Genomic DNA, 15,770 nt, shown 5'->3' with positions numbered 1-15,770 from the left:
CACAGATAAATCTGTCTCTTGTTTTACCACGAATAAGGCACCTGGAGTCTACCTCCAAATCTGCTAGAGGCTATCACATAGCAATAAGCAACTGCTTTATAAAATGAACTTTTATATAGCACTTTTCTACTCATGCACTCAAAGCACTTTATACAACATGCGTCATTCACACACATCCATACAAGCACCCTTCCTACATCTAAGGGCTTTCTATCTAACGTTTTCCTTCTCTAACTTTCTTTCCCACATTCAACTTCTGTTCAGTATTGTGCCCAAGGATACTTTGGGATACAGACTGGAGCAGCCAGGGATGGAACTGCCAACATTTCCATCAGTAGATGATTTGTATGAAATGTATTCATTACTTAGGGGCGAATGTGACTCACCTCATAGGCCACAACCACCCAGTAACACAGTTGTTCCCAAAGTGTGTGTGTGTGGGGGGGCTCCCACACAAACGCAAAGCAGAAGATGAAGTAACGCCCAATATGTTTCCAAGCCAAAGACTAGAAAATATGATGAAGCCTATCTTGTCTTTGGCTTCACCTGCACAACAGTGATGCCAAGGTAAGTATCCACGGCAGAATTTGTTTCCCCAGCGTCGGGAGCACGCTCTGGGCTTTCCAAATCACGGACAAACAGCACCCCACATTCTTGATTTTTAGTTCATAAACACTTCTTATAATGACTAACTACTCCTGAAATTTTGGAGATGTTAGCTCTTTATACAGTAAAGTTACAGTGGGATACAAATAATATCAGGCTGATCCTGCCACAGTTTGTTCCCCCTGTCCAAATCTCGAACAGACAGTATCCCACAGTTGTGTGATGTTCGTACGTCAGATTTTCATCACAAACTTGAGGAACCATCCTTTAAACAGCAGCCATTTGGACTCTATGAACAATCTATTCCTCTCCCTTTACCCTGACCTGGTTACGGGGTCCAACGAGTTTCCTCATATTGCAGTCAGGGGATTGTTTCACTCAGAGCAGCTGATGACACCTTTTTTTTACCCCTGTGCAGCAGAGTCCGAGGGGGAACACCACTCCATCTCCTCCTACAGACTCACCAGCTGGTATGATGGTGCTGCCTCCAGGGTCCCACACACATTCTCAGATCCTGACTCCAGTTCTTCCAGAAAAGGCAGATATTTTTGTGCTGAAGGCAGACTGGAGGAACAGATACCATAACTACGATCGTGGCTCAAGAGTTGGGAGTGTGAGCCTCTTTTACAACTTTACTTATATACTTCAAATGTAAGAGTTGCTGGCACATCTGGTGAAGGTCCCCACACCTCATCTGAACCACAGACCTTTAGTTCCTGTCATACTTGGTTGGTTATTGGGATCAGCCGCACTAGTGTATGCACCGTGATGGCACTAATAGACAGGGATGAAATAATACCTTTAAAGTTTTGACTTGTTTGTAAGTTTTTTTGTTTATAAAAACCATCGTTAAACCACAGAACATTCCTTTAACTTTATCTAGCACTTCAAAGTGCAAATGTTTTGACCTTGGAGTGATGCTTACTGAACAAACGCGCTGAAAAGCTGTTTTAACCGTACGTTGCTTTGACACAATGCTCTGCGCTATCCAGTTGCTATGCTGTTAGCGCCCTTGGTTACCATTATTTCCCATAATGCACCGCTTCTAAGAGCGCTTTGAGGTAATTAACATTTAATAATGTAAACCTGGGCTTTAACATAAGGGGAAAACAGAGTGCTACAGTTGACAGGTTACCATAGCAGTCTTTAGTGAAACGAAGCGAAAACACCTCGCTATTAGCTTCACGGCTAACCATAATGTTAGCGAGCTTCTTGGCTGTTTTTTGCTAACACCGTTTTAGCACACGACGGTGGATGCAAACCCAAAACTATGCTAATTACAGCTGGCGAATAGCAGCCCTGGACTAATGGTAAAGTCTGACTTGGGCTTTTAACGTCTTTTAGGTGTGTGGATGATAAGAGCACTAACTTTGGTGACTGAAGCTGGTAAATAATGGAGAAGGAACAGTGCAACAGCGTGGTCTTCAATGCTTCGAAAAGAGAGCTTTTTACTACGAACAATGGCTACAAATCCATGCAGAAGAGACTAAAAGCTCAGTGGAAAATCCAAAGGTAAGTTGTTTGGGGACGATTAAATACAAGAGAGAAATAGTACCAAGTCCTCTAGTTATCAGCTAAGACATGCTCTTAAATGTTAATGTGATACAGTGGACCGGGTAAACAAAGCAAGCATATAGACATAGGAGGCTAGAATATTCGTCTCTGTAAGTAAGTATAGTAAAGTAAAATAATAAAATGGGACGTATTGGTAATAATCTTAATAAAGCACTTTAGTATGTTTACTGAGTTATATTTTACTTTGTCATTTTTCTCAAGCTTAACCAACATTTTCTCATAGTTCTGCAGCAATTTCAAAACCTCAAATGCAAAATCTGTGCTGTCTCCTGTAGCATAAAAGAGGAGCTGTCCTTGGATAAGCTGAAGAGTGTCAAGTTGTGGATAACTGCAGGTCCAAGGGAGAGGTTCACAGGGTCAGAGGTGATGTATGGGCGAAAAGATGTTATTTGAAGGCTAATTTCCAAGCAGTCTAAAATTCTACAAGGCTTAGGGCCACCCAAAATATTTAAGCTTCTTTCATTTGTTCAACCGCAAACACATTTTCACATTAGTTATTTCCTTTTATTTCAGATGGAGGCGCTGAAAGTCTACCTGGATGGAGGAGGGAATATCTTGGTCATGCTCGGTGAAGGAGGAGAAATGAAGTATGACACAAACATCAATTTTCTCCTGGAGGACTTCGGAGTAATGGTCAACAATGGTGCGTATTGAAACCTTGTTGGGAAAACAGCTATGCAAACATTGCCCATGCTGTTTTTAAAATGCTTTGTATTCGTTTTCATCTTGTTTATCCAAGATGCTGTGGTGAGGAATGTGTACTACAAATACTTCCATCCTAAGGAGGCGCTTGTGTCCAATGGTGTACTGAACAGGTTCACCAGTGTTTTTCTCTTTTTATGTATATTTCACAGAGTCCCAGATTGTTCTAGCCTAAATTTATGCTGGCATAATCTAAGACTTATCTAATTTCATCTGTATGCTGATACATGCCAAACTATCAATTCAGTTGCCTGTTTCCTGTGCAGGGAGATCAGCCGTGCTGCTGGAAAAGTGGTCACGGGAATCATTGAAGATGAAAATGTTGGAAACAATGCACAGTGAGTCTCAATCTTGTACACCTCCATCTTCTGTATTAAAGAGAAAGACTTCACATTTGAGCTGTTGTCTTTCTTTGTGCAGGGCGCTCACATTTGTGTACCCGTACGGTGCCACACTGACCGTGATGAAGCCGGCCGTGGCTGTTCTTTCAACGGGCTCCGTCTGCTTCCCCCTCAACAGGCCTGTCCTGGCTTTCTATCATGGCAAGGTCAGAGGCACAGTGTAGTAACAACTTTGTTTTTCTAACCATATGGTCAGAAATGTGGTAAGATGGAGATTACTTTTTTTTAATGTAGAATTCTGGCAAACTGGCTGTCTTGGGTTCCTGCCACATGTTCAGTGATCAATACATAGACAAAGAGGAGAACAGTAAAATCATGGTAAGTCCATTTTTTTGTGTAATTTATTAGGTAAAGGTAGAAGCATGATCCTTCTAGAATAAAGCTCCTTTAAATGAAACTTTTTCTTTTCTCACAGGACGTTGTGCTTCAGTGGCTCATGACCGATAACATTCAGCTGAATCAGATTGATGCCGAAGACCCAGAGGTGAGGAAGAAGAGTGCATGGCAGAATGGCTTTCCTAGCCATTCCTATTCTTAGTTAGCGTATTGTCTGTCTTGTCTTAATGTTGGTTTATGTTGGTTTATAATGGAGCACTGTAACAAAAAAATAATTTCCCCCAGGGATCAATAAAGTATTCTGATTCTAATTGTGTTCTCTCTTTTCTTCTTGTCCTTTTTTTTGTCCCCCAGATCACAGATTACACGATGCTGCCAGACACTGGCTGTTTGTCTGAACAGCTCAGAGTGTGCTTACAAGAAGGAGACGAAAACCCACGGGACTTCACCTCTCTCTTTGATATGTCTTTGTTCAATCTGTCGACTGACACCTTACCCCAAGTCATCAGGTGAGAAATCGGTCACCCTCCCCTGAGTCCAAACGCTGTTGTTTCCCTTCGAAGCTAAAAACAGATCTTTGGTTTGCAGTGCTTACAAGCAGCTTAATGTGAAAGCTGAGCCGCTGCAGCTGATTGCACCGCAGTTTGAAACTCCTCTGCCTCAGCTTCAGCCTGCTGTGAGTTTTTTTTTTTTCCCCTGGGGTTTTTCTGTACAAAGGATTTCACTGAAATCTTAAGATAACATTTTTGCTTAAAGTCCCACAAGTTTGAAGCCAAAAGTAGGTGCTGCCCTGTCTTTCAGGTCTTTCCGCCTGCCTTAAACGATTTGCCTCCACCCATGCTGGATCTGTTCGATCTAGACGAAACATTCTCGTCGGAGAAAGTGCGTCTGGCACAGCTCACCAATAAGTGTAAGTTCAGAATTGCTAATGGAGCATTCAAACATGCACTGCAGCCCTCTAGATATCATTTGATGGAGGCGTATGTGAGGACTTACATGTCCAGGGCAGTGAGATTCCACATTAAACTGACTTTCATTTGCTACTTATCACGTATAAGACTAATGATGTGTGATAAGCTAATGTGAGAAGCTTGGTGGTTATTTTCACAGCAGTTCAGTAGTCACCCTGTATCTCATATAGGTTGATCAGGTGTCCCTCTTTACGTGGGACTGCACAGCAGTTTCAGCTCTTGCATCACATATTAAGACTTAACCTATGTCTTATCTTTTAATTGGACCTAGTTTTAAAAGTCAACTTATATATTATATATAAGACAGGACACTTCAAAAGTCAGCCAATTCCTCCACAGTTGTTATCTTTAGTGTCATGTGGCAACACGAACCAGAGCAGCTACCTAACTCTACTTCCACAGTGTCCTCCCCTCACGCCATCTAATCGTGGCAGATGGCTGCCCCTCCGTGAGCCTGGTTCTGTTGGCTTCTTCCTGTTAAAAGGGAGTTTTTCCTTCCCGCTGTCACCAGTTGCTTGCTCATAGGGAGCATCTGATTGCTGGGGTTTTGTCTCTATTATTGTAGGGTATTTACTATAAAATATAGGGGACTGTGAATTGGCACTATATAAATAAAATTTAATCGAATTATTGAATGTCTGAAGAATGTTGTCATAATTCTCCTGCAGGTTAGCATTTCATGATTTTTTTTTTCTGTTTACTTAAAGTTTAAATTTACAAATCACCAAAAGTGAATGAAATGTTCATGGAATATGAATAAAAGTACTACAAATAACAGGAAATGCAGTGTTTTGTTTTTGTAAACAAGTCTAAAAAGGCCTGTTGATACCTCCCGTCAGGTGGGATGCAACTTTCAATCCTCCTGCTACAGATATTCTTTACATGTTAAATGTTTGCTCATGATCAGATTTAGATCTGATCATCCTAGTCCCACCTCTTGTACACTTTACCCAGACATCTCCCTTAAACTAAGTTTATTTCTGAACTTGCCTGTTTTGAAGCAGGCAGTTAATCGTACTCATCCTGATATTAAACTGGTTGTGTTCACAGGTACAGACGATGACCTTGAATTCTACGTCCGGAAATGTGGTGAAATTCTCGGAGTGACTTCTAAGTTGGATAAAGAGCAGAGGGATGCCAAGCACATCTTGGAACACATTTTCTTCCAGGTTGTAGAGTTCAAGAAACTAAATCAGGTGAGTGTGTTCATAACTACATCTTCCTGTAGCTAAAGGCTTTGTCCAATAATGACTTTCCTCACTTTTGGCAGGAACACGATGTGGACCCGGAGGCCCGGTTCACTCCGCTGTGATTGGATTCAAGAAAGCTTATGAGCACACAGTTACAATGGAGGGACTGCAGTAACCACACTTTTCAGAACATGTACAGCTACATTTTATAACTTTGTATTGTCTTTCATTGTAAGAATATACCAGAGCAAATAAAGTTCTATACCCTTTATTTAACAGTGCTTTGAAAATATTTTTGTAGTTAAAACATTGATATGATTATTAAAAAGGCAAACTGTTCTGCAGCAGTCCTCACATGGATCCCTTAAAAACAGAACATGATGTCAAACTACAGATTTGAGGGCGGGGGGGTGGTGTAACTTGGACATAGTGTGTGAAGAGGCTGGGAGTGCACGTCACACTTGACAGCTAACGTTTTTCCCTTGTAAAGTGTTAATTTTAGCCACATCAGGGCGAAACATCAGCTAGTGACTCTTGTTGTGAGGGTTTTGGACTCCACGTTTGCTCCAGAGTGCAGGACTCCACGTAGAATCTGGGGCTATTGCTCTCCGACTTGATCACAGACACGTCCCATGACATTTGCGAGGCGGTGAGATCGTTGTATGACTGATCAAAACAAGCTGGCTGCTTTGGCTTCTGAAGGAGCATGTGGGGAGTGGAGGACTTCCCCAGTAATGGGACGGCCAGGTAGCAGCCGTCAGCTTCATGAGTGTTCATGGTGTTCACTGAAAACCCTGAACAGGGGGAGGCGGTGTCAGAGGACAGGCAGAGAGAGGCTCCAACAGACGGCCTGGTGTCCAATCCATCAGCTGTCATGTCATTCAACACCCTCGATGTGGACAGTTGTTCCACTGACAGTGCAGACAGCAGACTCTGTTCCCCATAAAACTTCCTGTCAAGCTCTGATGGAGATGAGCACTCAAAGCTTTTCATATCTAAAAGGTAAAACATGTTGGACAGAATTCAGAAACAAATCACCTGATGAGGCAAATGAACACGTCTAATTCAGTCCAGGTTTCTTACCTTTGACCACAAACACTTTCTCCATTGTCTCCATGTTTAATCAGGGCTGCCTGAGCTCCAGCTGGCTTTTAAGCTGTTGGAGCTACTTGCTAATTGACCCAGCTGCAGATCATCAGTGGGAGAAGGAGGCGGACCTGTCAGCCCTGTACAGATTCAGGCCCTTTAATTTACTTGTGGTTTATTGAGCACTAATCTGTTAGGTTATATCTAACGCTGTAATTTTAACAAAATCACTAAACTTTTTAAAAACTATTTTTTTGTATGCTGTTTAAAAAAATCTTTTAGCATAAAAATATAATTTTTATTAAAGAGCTCACACATACTGGTGGCCTAACCAATACAGAAACATAAAAAAATACTTTTTGAATACTAGAACTATTAATCTAAGGCAGCTGTGGCATAAACCTTACACTGGGTGGTGGTCTAATAAGCACTGTATTGTTTAAAAGCTGTTCACAAACATACTATAGATTTTCTGGGAAGGAAATGGTAGAAAGTATATTTAGTTAAAAGTGTAAATATGAAAAAACAAACAAAAAATAAATTAAAATGACTTCATAAGTAAAAATATTTATGTGAAAGTGTCTGAAATTTTCTAGTAGAAAAATCGTGTTTTTTCAAACTAAATTTACTGTTTTACTGTTTTATTATGTAACAATATCTAAACATCCCCTCTGAGCAATTGGGTGTTTACAGTGTTTGACTGATGACTGAGACACACAAATGACTGCAAAAAACATTACTTTACGATAATAAAACAAAATTTACACCGCTGGGACAAACCGGAAGCGTTCTTTGTGGCTAAGCGCAGCTCCAATGCGCAGCTACGTCACTATCCGGTTCCTACGACAGAGAAGAGCGCGAGATAGAAATCCAAGAGCGCGGACAACTCTGGCGCTCCGCACCAGCTGGTTGTATAGGCTGTAACATTAGAAAAGTGCCGAGCTTCCATCACCAACACTGGCTACAGCATAGAGACATTAATCACGGGTATTACGACGACATAATACCGAGTACGTATGTACATGACGTGCAACGGCCCCCGGAGAAATCGCTTTCCGACCGTAAACAACAGAAATAGAGGGAAATGTCCCGGTGGCCGCGCGGGTAAGATGTTAATATTTATTACCTAAATTAGCTGTGCTTATTTTTTTTTTAACACGGGGGATAATGTGAGTATTTAACTCCTTCTGTTTAATACAGTCAGTTGGAAAATGCAGTCTTTACTGTTTGACCTAACCCTGCTATGCCTGGGAGCTCGCTTGTGTCTCTGCCGCCCTTTTTCCGGACACGGAAAACAGGCTTAGGGTTAAACTTGAGGCCAAACACGGTTTCTCTTAGATCTCACTAGATAAATAAATCACTGCTCAACACAGACATAATTGGCAAACAGTATGTTATTTCTGCGAGCTGTTGTCCGCGCAGTTGCTAGAAAAATAAGAACGATAATCTAGCTGTCTTCCGGACATCACCAGGGCCGGTCAGTAGTGAGTTGTCTGTCAGCTATGTTCGTCCACATCACAGGTGTTTGTCTCTCAGTGAGGATGGAGAGGAGGCCATGCATCAGGACACTGACTCTGATGTGGCAGAGCAGAGGGATGGAGGGAAAGTGAAGGTGAAATGGACTCAAGAGGAGGTATTTGTTTATTTTTATTTTTTAATATATATAATGTAAACCAAACCTTAATTTAAACATTGAAGTAAACCGACTATTTAGATGGCTTTAGAGGACAGGGATCATAAAAATGCTCATTTTTGGGTGTGTATACAGGATGAGAAGCTTAAAACGCTGGTTCAGAAACTGGGACCAAATGACTGGAAAACCATAGCCAGCTACATACCTGTGAGTCTGAGCATCTTTTCTGTAAGAATGTATGTCAACAGAAATCTTTTTCAGTATTTTGAGTTTGCTTTTTTGTTTTTTAGAATCATACTGAACATCAGTGTCAGCACCGCTGGTTTAAAGTCTTGGACCCAGAATTAGTGAAAGGCCCCTGGACTAAAGAGGAAGATGAGAAGGTAGGTAGTTTAGAGGTGTTAACGGAGTAAATATGTTGTGAATAAAAGCATGCTGGTGATCTTCTTTTTTTTAACTTTTCTTTTTTGTCCTCTAGGTTATAGAGCTTGTCAATCTTTATGGCAACAAACAGTGGGCACTGGTAGCCAAGCACCTGAAAGGCAGACTGGGGAAGCAGTGCAGAGAGCGCTGGCACAACCACCTCAATCCCAGTGTCAAGAAGTCTTCATGGACAGCTGAGGAGGACCTCATCATCTATAAGGCTCACTGCCTGCTTGGCAATCGCTGGGCTGAGATCGCAAAACTGCTCCCTGGAAGGCAAGTAGCTACTCTGCCAGAAACAGAATTTGGCTGATATGAGCTTTTACATGCAAACTCCTGCTCTTTTCTGAATTGAATTCTTACATTTTTAACTTAGAAAAGTTTGATACTTTGCTGTGCTTGTCAGATACTTTGTAACAACTGATGAACAATTTAATCAGCTGCCTATCCCGTGTGTCACTTGTCCTGCAATGGACTGCATGGACTCCTACACCACAGTCTTAAACTTAAACAGTAGTCCTTGTTCTGTTCTCAGCCACAAGGGACTTGTTCCAGCTAGACTGAGCCTGTAGGTCACAGCAGATCTTCGCAGCAGAGTATTGTCTACTGTTGTTTGTTGGAATCCTTTCATCCACAGGATGTGAGACACACTTAAGAGGTAGTGTATTACATTGTTGGATGTCTCAGGAGAAGGGCCAGGGCTAGGTTGTTAGCAATAAGTCAACTTTCAAAACAAGTGCGAGGATTACTTTGTGTTGCCAAATAAAGTCAGTATGTGGGGAAACACTGCAATTCATGTCCTGATATATACTGACAGGACGGACAATGCAGTGAAGAATCACTGGAATTCGACCATCAAACGGAAGTTAGAGATGGGCTTCTACTCCGGGGAGGTCTTCAGGCCCAATGAGCTGGAGGAGCTGTGGGCTCGTGTTAACAAGGATGGTCAGGTGGGCTGTGTTTCCATGATGTCCTCCTCTATGATACAAGATACAAAAGATATGTATGGTGAGATACAGAAATTGGGTTCTTCTCATTACACAGGTGCCCAGTTGCTCTCAAGACAGTTCAGACAAGGACTCTGAGCAGAAGATCCCTCCTTCAGTAAGTGACTGTTCGCATTCATTAAAGAAAATAACACAGTTATCTTAAGAAACTAGTCTATGCTAGTGTTGTTATAGAATCTTCTTTTTCCAATAGCTGCAAGAAACGTCAGCTAAAGCTGGCACCAGCAAAGCTGGGCCGTCAAAGTCTGTTCCCTCTCCAAGCAACAGTCTGAGTCCCAAGAGTGAGGTGGACAGCACAGGCGCGCTGAACAGCACCAGCTGGGTGGTGGACAGCTCCGGATTTCTGTCTCCCACTGGCCCAGCTCTGAAGGAAGTGTTAGACATGGTGGATGGGGTGAATATCTACAATACTACAGGGTTATTTAAAAAAAACAAACCTGTCCTGGTTTTATATTGTCTATAATGTATTCTCTATACAGTTTGTCCTGCATCTGTTCAGTCTTGGCTATTTCACAGTCGTGGTTGCATGCTGACCTAACAAATAAATGTCTCTTCTGCACTAAGGATCTTGATGGCTGGTGCAACCTCGCAGCCTTTGACCTCCCCGAGGACAGTCCCAGCCCAGAGCGACATCAGTTTCGTCTGGAAGGCAGCGCCCTGCAGGAACTAAGCAAAGGCAGCAAAGGAGAACTCATCCCCATCTCTCCTGGGGGCGTCACACCCCCCTCCATACTGAGCCACCGGAGCCGAAGGTGCATCGCTTTGTCTCCCGACGCCAACAAGTCCATGACTCCTAAGAGCACCCCTGTCAAAATCTTGCCCTTTTCTCCATCTCAAGTAAGTCCCTTGTTCAGTGGTACTCGCAGTCATGTCCTATTAGTGCACTCTACTGACAAATGTGTGTTTTTGCAGTTTCTCAACATGTGGACTAAGCAGGACACTCATGACTTAGAGTCGCCTCTCACGTCCACACCCGTGTGCAGCCAGAAAGCCATAGTTACCACTCCACTGCAGCGAGACAAGACGCCTCTCACTCAAAAGGAAAACTCAGTGTAAGAGTCCTCTAATTGGTGGAGGCATCTGATGGCTTCGTTTTTCATGGGTTCATCTAAAAACAGACAAATTTCTGAAGATCTGATGCCATCAAAGCATCTCCACCAACTTATAATAATGATTCTTGCACATTTTAATCTCATGTAATGTTCTTAGAATTATTAGAGTGTGTTTTTCTACAAGTACAAAGGGTTGTGGATTGAATATGTCAGATTCAATGGATTAACATTTATTACTAGTATTTTTTTACATCATTTCAGTTTATTCATTTATTATATAGAACCAAATCACAACAAAGGTCACCTAAGGCACTTTATATTGTAAGGTAAAGACACTACAACAATAGAGAGAAAACCCCAACAATCAGGCGACCCCCCCATGAGCAAGCACTTGGCAGCAGTGGGAAGGAAAAACTCCCTTTTAACAGGAAGAAGCCTCAGGCAGAGGTTTGGAAACAGGACAAAAGAGACACTGTGAAAGAGAGTGAGAGATTAATAATAACTAATCATTAGGGTGTGGGTTAGGTGTAAAAATCAGATATCGGTTCGATGCTGATTCAAGTTTGGAGAGATTAGATATTGGTGACGATGGGCTAATCGAGTCCTATGTTCAGTGTTTAATGCAGCACTTGCACTAACATAATATCTCGCCAGCACCTGGATTACTGTAACTATTCAGCCTGCTTGTGTCTTATCTACTCAAAGCCACACGTATTAGTGAGGCGGTACACCCACCAGTGAGGGTGATCATAAGTGACGTAACACTGAAATGAGTGGATAACAATTGGAAGTAGGATTTTTATTTTTGTCATTAACATAGTTTAAGCAGGGCCTGATGTTAATCTGAACAATGACTTCTAGCGTCTTTCTCACAGTAAGAATTATACGTTGTTAATCTAACACGGTGTATATGAACTTCTCTGTGTTCTCCTTTTTGTTTTCTCTAGTTTTGTCACACCCAACCACAAGTCTGAGCTGTGTACCCCACGAACTCCAACACCGTTTAAAAATGCCATGGAGAAGTACGGGCCTCTGCAGCCTCTGGTGAGCATCAGCATGTGCTGTCTGGGAAAACATGCTAGCTCTCGTTTTTCTCCTGTGCTGTTAACAGCCTTTTCTGCTCTTTTGTCAGCCTCAGACTCCCAACCTCGAGGACGACATAAATGAGGTCATCTTGAGAGATGCGGGGATCGACTTAATGATGCGCTTAACTCCACCCGAACAGAGGCGCAAAACTGTGGTAACTAAAAGCCGATTTTAATACATTGCACAGATTTTTAGTCATTTCAGTCAGAGGCTGGTGTCAGACTCACTTTCTGCCCAACATTTGATTCCAAGTAGGCCAGACTGGTAGATTTACTAACCTAATACACCTGCATATTGTTTCCCTTTCTTTTAGTGTAAAGAAATATAATACCCCATCCATTAATATGAGGCTGAGATGTATTATAAAAATAAACACAATTTTGAGTTTGTCCACTTTAGGAAGATGCTACTACAGTAAATTAAAGAAAGTCGTCATCATCATGGCTCATTAGGCTTACACTGGGGAAAAAAAAAAAAACATCATAAAATTATATAAAAAAAATTCTGGCTAGCAGCTCAATATCTAGAATTTAATTTAAAAATCATTAGTGTTCTCTTAATTCACAAAAACTGTCTCTTTTTTTTCACCCCCATGGACCCGCTATACTAATATAGTAGTAGTGCGGGTGCTCTGACATCTTGATACTCCTGATCATAACATCCATAGTATACATATTGTGCACTAAATATCTAAAACCTGGAGTGAAACTGATCCTAGGAAAACTACTAAAAGTCTCACTAGCAGTTGTAAGTAGATGTAAGTTGCTAAAATCATCAAACTTTACAGTTCAGTTACATGTGCTGTCATGCTCTGTCAGTGATAGCAGTGTGTTTCTGCTCACATGCATCAGGTCCCTTCACTTTTGTACACTTATACTGTGGGCAGTATAACACAGTGCTAATCCTACACTGAATATTCGAGTTTAAGACACAAATGCCAAAAACACTAATACCTGGGGCAGGGAAAGGATCTACTGCTGTTTATGACATATCCTTCCCCTACTGGCTGAATAGTCTTAGGTGGTCTTCTTTCCACTATATAGGCTGCACGGTTTTGCACTCTTTTTGTTCTGCTATGTTCCACATAATTTAAAGAAAAAATCATTCTGAGTGCAACATGTATGAGTATAATACACCTAGAGCCGTAGCTGCAAACTGACAAATGTTAGTATGGAGGAATTCTGTTTAAAAGGGTTTTTGTAATGGTGCATGCAGGGGATGCTATTTTATTCTGTTAATGACCTTCAGCTACACAAACACTGAGCCTTTTGTAACTTGTAAAGTTTTGGAACATAGCACCTCCTTTCTTCACACTCAGGAGTTCCCACCTCGGGGCTGTCAATCACAGTTGTCACACACAGAAAGCAGCCTTGTTCAGTCGCTGTACCCAAAGCAGGCTCTTACTGCCACCACTCTGTGAGAATGCTTTGAGCTAAGAGCTGCTGACAGCTCATTGCTACCCTCCTTCCATTCTTCACTCAGATATTTTTAACAGACCTTGTTTCTCTTTGCCGATTTGGTCGTCTTTTATTGCCAGCATCGCCCTCCTATGAAGAAAGTGCGTAAGTCGTTGGCGCTGGATGTAATGGACTGCCAGGTGATGCCTACATCCAAACGTAAATCAGCCAAACACAACATCAAGGTAAAGTGTGTGGGAACGCTTTATTAGCCTGCGTGTGGTTTAGTCATATCCTAATTCTTGATATTTGGTCCTTACTTTTTTGGCCACAGGAAGAACCGATGTTGATTTCTGTCAGCTCTTCACCACTTAGCAGCAAGCGGCACGAAAACATTTTGGATCAGGGCTTCCTTTTGGGACCAAGTGACAGTGCCATATTTCCCAGCACAGTCCCCCCAGTTCCAGTATGTTCCACCTTTTTGCTCTTTTGAGAGGAGTTATAAGTGTAATCAGAGTGTGAAGTCATTTAAATCTGTTTATGGTTTTTTTTTTTCCTCCACAGATGTCAAAGGAATGGGAAATGGTTGTTTGCGGACAAACTAAAGACCAGTTAATAATGACAGAAAAAGCCCGGCGCTACCTTCGCTCACTAAAATCCCACGCTCCTAGCCGGGCTCTGATCCTGTCCTGAGATGGCTCGTGGTTTTTACGCCAAAATGTTACTTATCCAGAACTTACAGTTGCTATTTTCCCATTTCTCCTGAGGGCCTGGTGTACTTTGTGGCAGAGAAAGAGTCACGTATTGTAAGGTTAGCGCCATGTTTGAACAACACGTTAGCGATCAGGTTATTGACAGTGTTAGGCCTGTCTGAAAGAGAATGTTGCTTTTAGATGTAGAGTCAGGCTGCCAGGCATGTTTAATTCCATAGTTGTTATTTCAGTGTTTGAAAAGAACGAATGAATGTTGAGGGGGAAGAAGAAGAATGTGTAAATGAAAAATCAAGGCTGTATAGTTTTGCCATCACTGGGAAAAAAAAAGGTTTTACGTGTGATTAAACAGTTTTTTTAACATTGTGTTTTGTACAAAGGTTGCCCCTCCATATCCATGTTCTGTGTTATAGAGGATTTACAGGTTGAACAGTAATGCATGAAGGGAACACTTATTGTAGGATCTATTTAGCATGTATAGATTCTTTTTATGATGCATTTCGGTACACACAAATTGTAGCTTCCCACACATTGGAGAGAAATTGACACTAATCATATCTCTAAAGATGAGGAGCTAACTATCAAGATGCGTACATCTCAAGTTTTAATCTGTAATAGTCATTTATGTGAGATGTAGTGAAGGTGTAAATGTGTTCCAACTGTTGGTGTGAAGGGGATTATAAATAATGTGACACTGTAAACAGAGTTGACTGTTTGCTCTGTCATACAAGAATGTTGCAGAATTGAATAAAATACTGATATGTTCAATACACTTGCTGTTTGATTATGCTGCTGCAACTTTGTGATGCAGTCCTGACAAATTAAGGTGTATAAAGTAGGCTTTGTTTTAGTTGGAATGTGCTGAAAGTGTGGTCTAATAATTGGAGCCTGTCTTAGTTTATGCAACATTTTGTTCAATTATGTTTATATGGCACCAGTTCACAACATTTGAATCGGGTCACATTATATTACAAGGCAAAGACCCAACAATCAGGAAGCCTCAGCAGGTTAAAGGTTAGAGGTTAAAGTTCTTTCCTAGCTTGAGTTGGAGTTGTCCAGGTAACTTAAATTAAGATATTAACTTTCAGAATTTCCAATTACATTTTGTTTAATCCATTTTCTTAATGCAAGATCTAAATTTCTGAGTACACAGGAATGTGAAAAAGAACAATTTCCCAAGGCTCTATGTAATCCTGTGAAAAATTCAAAAACAAACTGTTTCCATTGAAAGTATCAGTGTAAGTGGAGTACACTTAATGTACTCACCATCAGCACAAGAAACCACCTTGATAAAAACAGGTTTTGGCAGTTGACTCACGTGGTGTACTTTAGGGTGACCATATTTTGATTTCCACACAAGAGGACACTTGGCCCGGTCATGAAGAACTTTAATAATACCGTTTGCTTCACGAAAACTTTAACATTATTAAACGACGAAAACTTCTCTATGCGGTTAATGAATGGTGAAATAAAAAAATGTCATATAGGCTTTTACAAGTCAAGTGCAAAAAAAGAGCACAGTTGGTCACATTAGTGTACTTTTAAAATTAGTTGTAAAATGCTTACAATTTAAATGCGGTTTTTATAAATGAAAA

The 15,770-nt window shown here is 41.3% G+C and overlaps 2 protein-coding genes across 7 annotated transcripts; both read left to right on the top strand.

The window, feature by feature from the left end:
• Positions 1 to 1,200: 1,200 nt before the first annotated feature.
• On the top strand, positions 1,201 to 6,052 carry ift52 (intraflagellar transport 52 homolog (Chlamydomonas)). Of its 5 annotated transcripts, none has more exons than XM_005726643.2 (14): positions 1,201 to 1,219; positions 1,951 to 2,118; positions 2,457 to 2,544; positions 2,695 to 2,824; positions 2,921 to 2,996; positions 3,150 to 3,221; positions 3,304 to 3,430; positions 3,519 to 3,602; positions 3,700 to 3,768; positions 3,975 to 4,129; positions 4,209 to 4,296; positions 4,422 to 4,530; positions 5,642 to 5,787; positions 5,862 to 6,052. In XM_005726643.2, exons 2-14 carry the CDS (start codon positions 2,000 to 2,002, stop codon positions 5,901 to 5,903), a joined length of 1,305 nt encoding a protein of 434 aa, XP_005726700.1. In that variant the 5' UTR covers positions 1,201 to 1,219; positions 1,951 to 1,999; the 3' UTR covers positions 5,904 to 6,052. The 5 variants fall into 5 exon arrangements, with proteins under 5 accessions (XP_005726700.1, XP_005726698.1, XP_005726699.1 ...); XM_005726641.2 differs by lacking the exon at positions 1,201 to 1,219 and adding an exon at positions 1,239 to 1,257; XM_005726642.1 differs by lacking the exon at positions 1,201 to 1,219 and adding an exon at positions 1,355 to 1,426.
• Positions 6,053 to 7,675: 1,623 nt separating this feature from the next.
• mybl2b (v-myb avian myeloblastosis viral oncogene homolog-like 2b) lies at positions 7,676 to 14,945 on the top strand. Of its 2 annotated transcripts, none has more exons than XM_005726639.1 (15): positions 7,676 to 7,971; positions 8,404 to 8,500; positions 8,636 to 8,707; positions 8,791 to 8,883; positions 8,979 to 9,199; positions 9,741 to 9,873; positions 9,968 to 10,027; positions 10,124 to 10,324; positions 10,495 to 10,767; positions 10,843 to 10,982; positions 11,930 to 12,026; positions 12,115 to 12,222; positions 13,606 to 13,710; positions 13,800 to 13,931; positions 14,030 to 14,945. In XM_005726639.1, the coding sequence occupies exons 1-15, from the start codon at positions 7,952 to 7,954 to the stop codon at positions 14,156 to 14,158; spliced, it is 1,881 nt and encodes a 626-aa protein (XP_005726696.1). In that variant the 5' UTR covers positions 7,676 to 7,951; the 3' UTR covers positions 14,159 to 14,945. The 2 variants fall into 2 exon arrangements, with proteins under 2 accessions (XP_005726696.1, XP_013764645.1); XM_013909191.1 differs by having other exon boundaries at positions 8,389 to 8,500.
• The last annotated feature ends 825 nt before the right edge of the window (positions 14,946 to 15,770 follow it).

The sequence above is a fragment of the Pundamilia nyererei genome, unplaced genomic scaffold, assembly GCF_000239375.1.
Source record: "Pundamilia nyererei isolate P.nyererei 1_Seehausen unplaced genomic scaffold, PunNye1.0 scaffold00021, whole genome shotgun sequence".
NCBI classification, from domain to species: domain Eukaryota; kingdom Metazoa; phylum Chordata; class Actinopteri; order Cichliformes; family Cichlidae; genus Pundamilia; species Pundamilia nyererei.
This window is presented reverse-complemented; position numbering and strand designations above follow the sequence as displayed.

Bases quoted from the DNA above. Each gene is read 5' to 3' on its own strand.
- ift52 (XM_005726643.2), top strand. From the start codon at position 2,000: ATGGAGAAGGAACAGTGCAACAGCGTGGTCTTCAATGCTTCGAAAAGA. The intron at 2,825-2,920 runs GTGCGTATTGAA...TGTTTATCCAAG, and splicing joins CGGAGTAATGGTCAACAATG to ATGCTGTGGTGAGGAATGTG. The intron at 3,222-3,303 runs GTGAGTCTCAAT...TTCTTTGTGCAG, and splicing joins AATGTTGGAAACAATGCACA to GGCGCTCACATTTGTGTACC.
- mybl2b (XM_013909191.1), top strand. From the start codon at position 7,952: ATGTCCCGGTGGCCGCGCGG. The intron at 7,972-8,388 runs GTAAGATGTTAA...TCCACATCACAG, and splicing joins ATGTCCCGGTGGCCGCGCGG to GTGTTTGTCTCTCAGTGAGG. The intron at 10,325-10,494 runs GTGAATATCTAC...TTCTGCACTAAG, and splicing joins TGTTAGACATGGTGGATGGG to GATCTTGATGGCTGGTGCAA.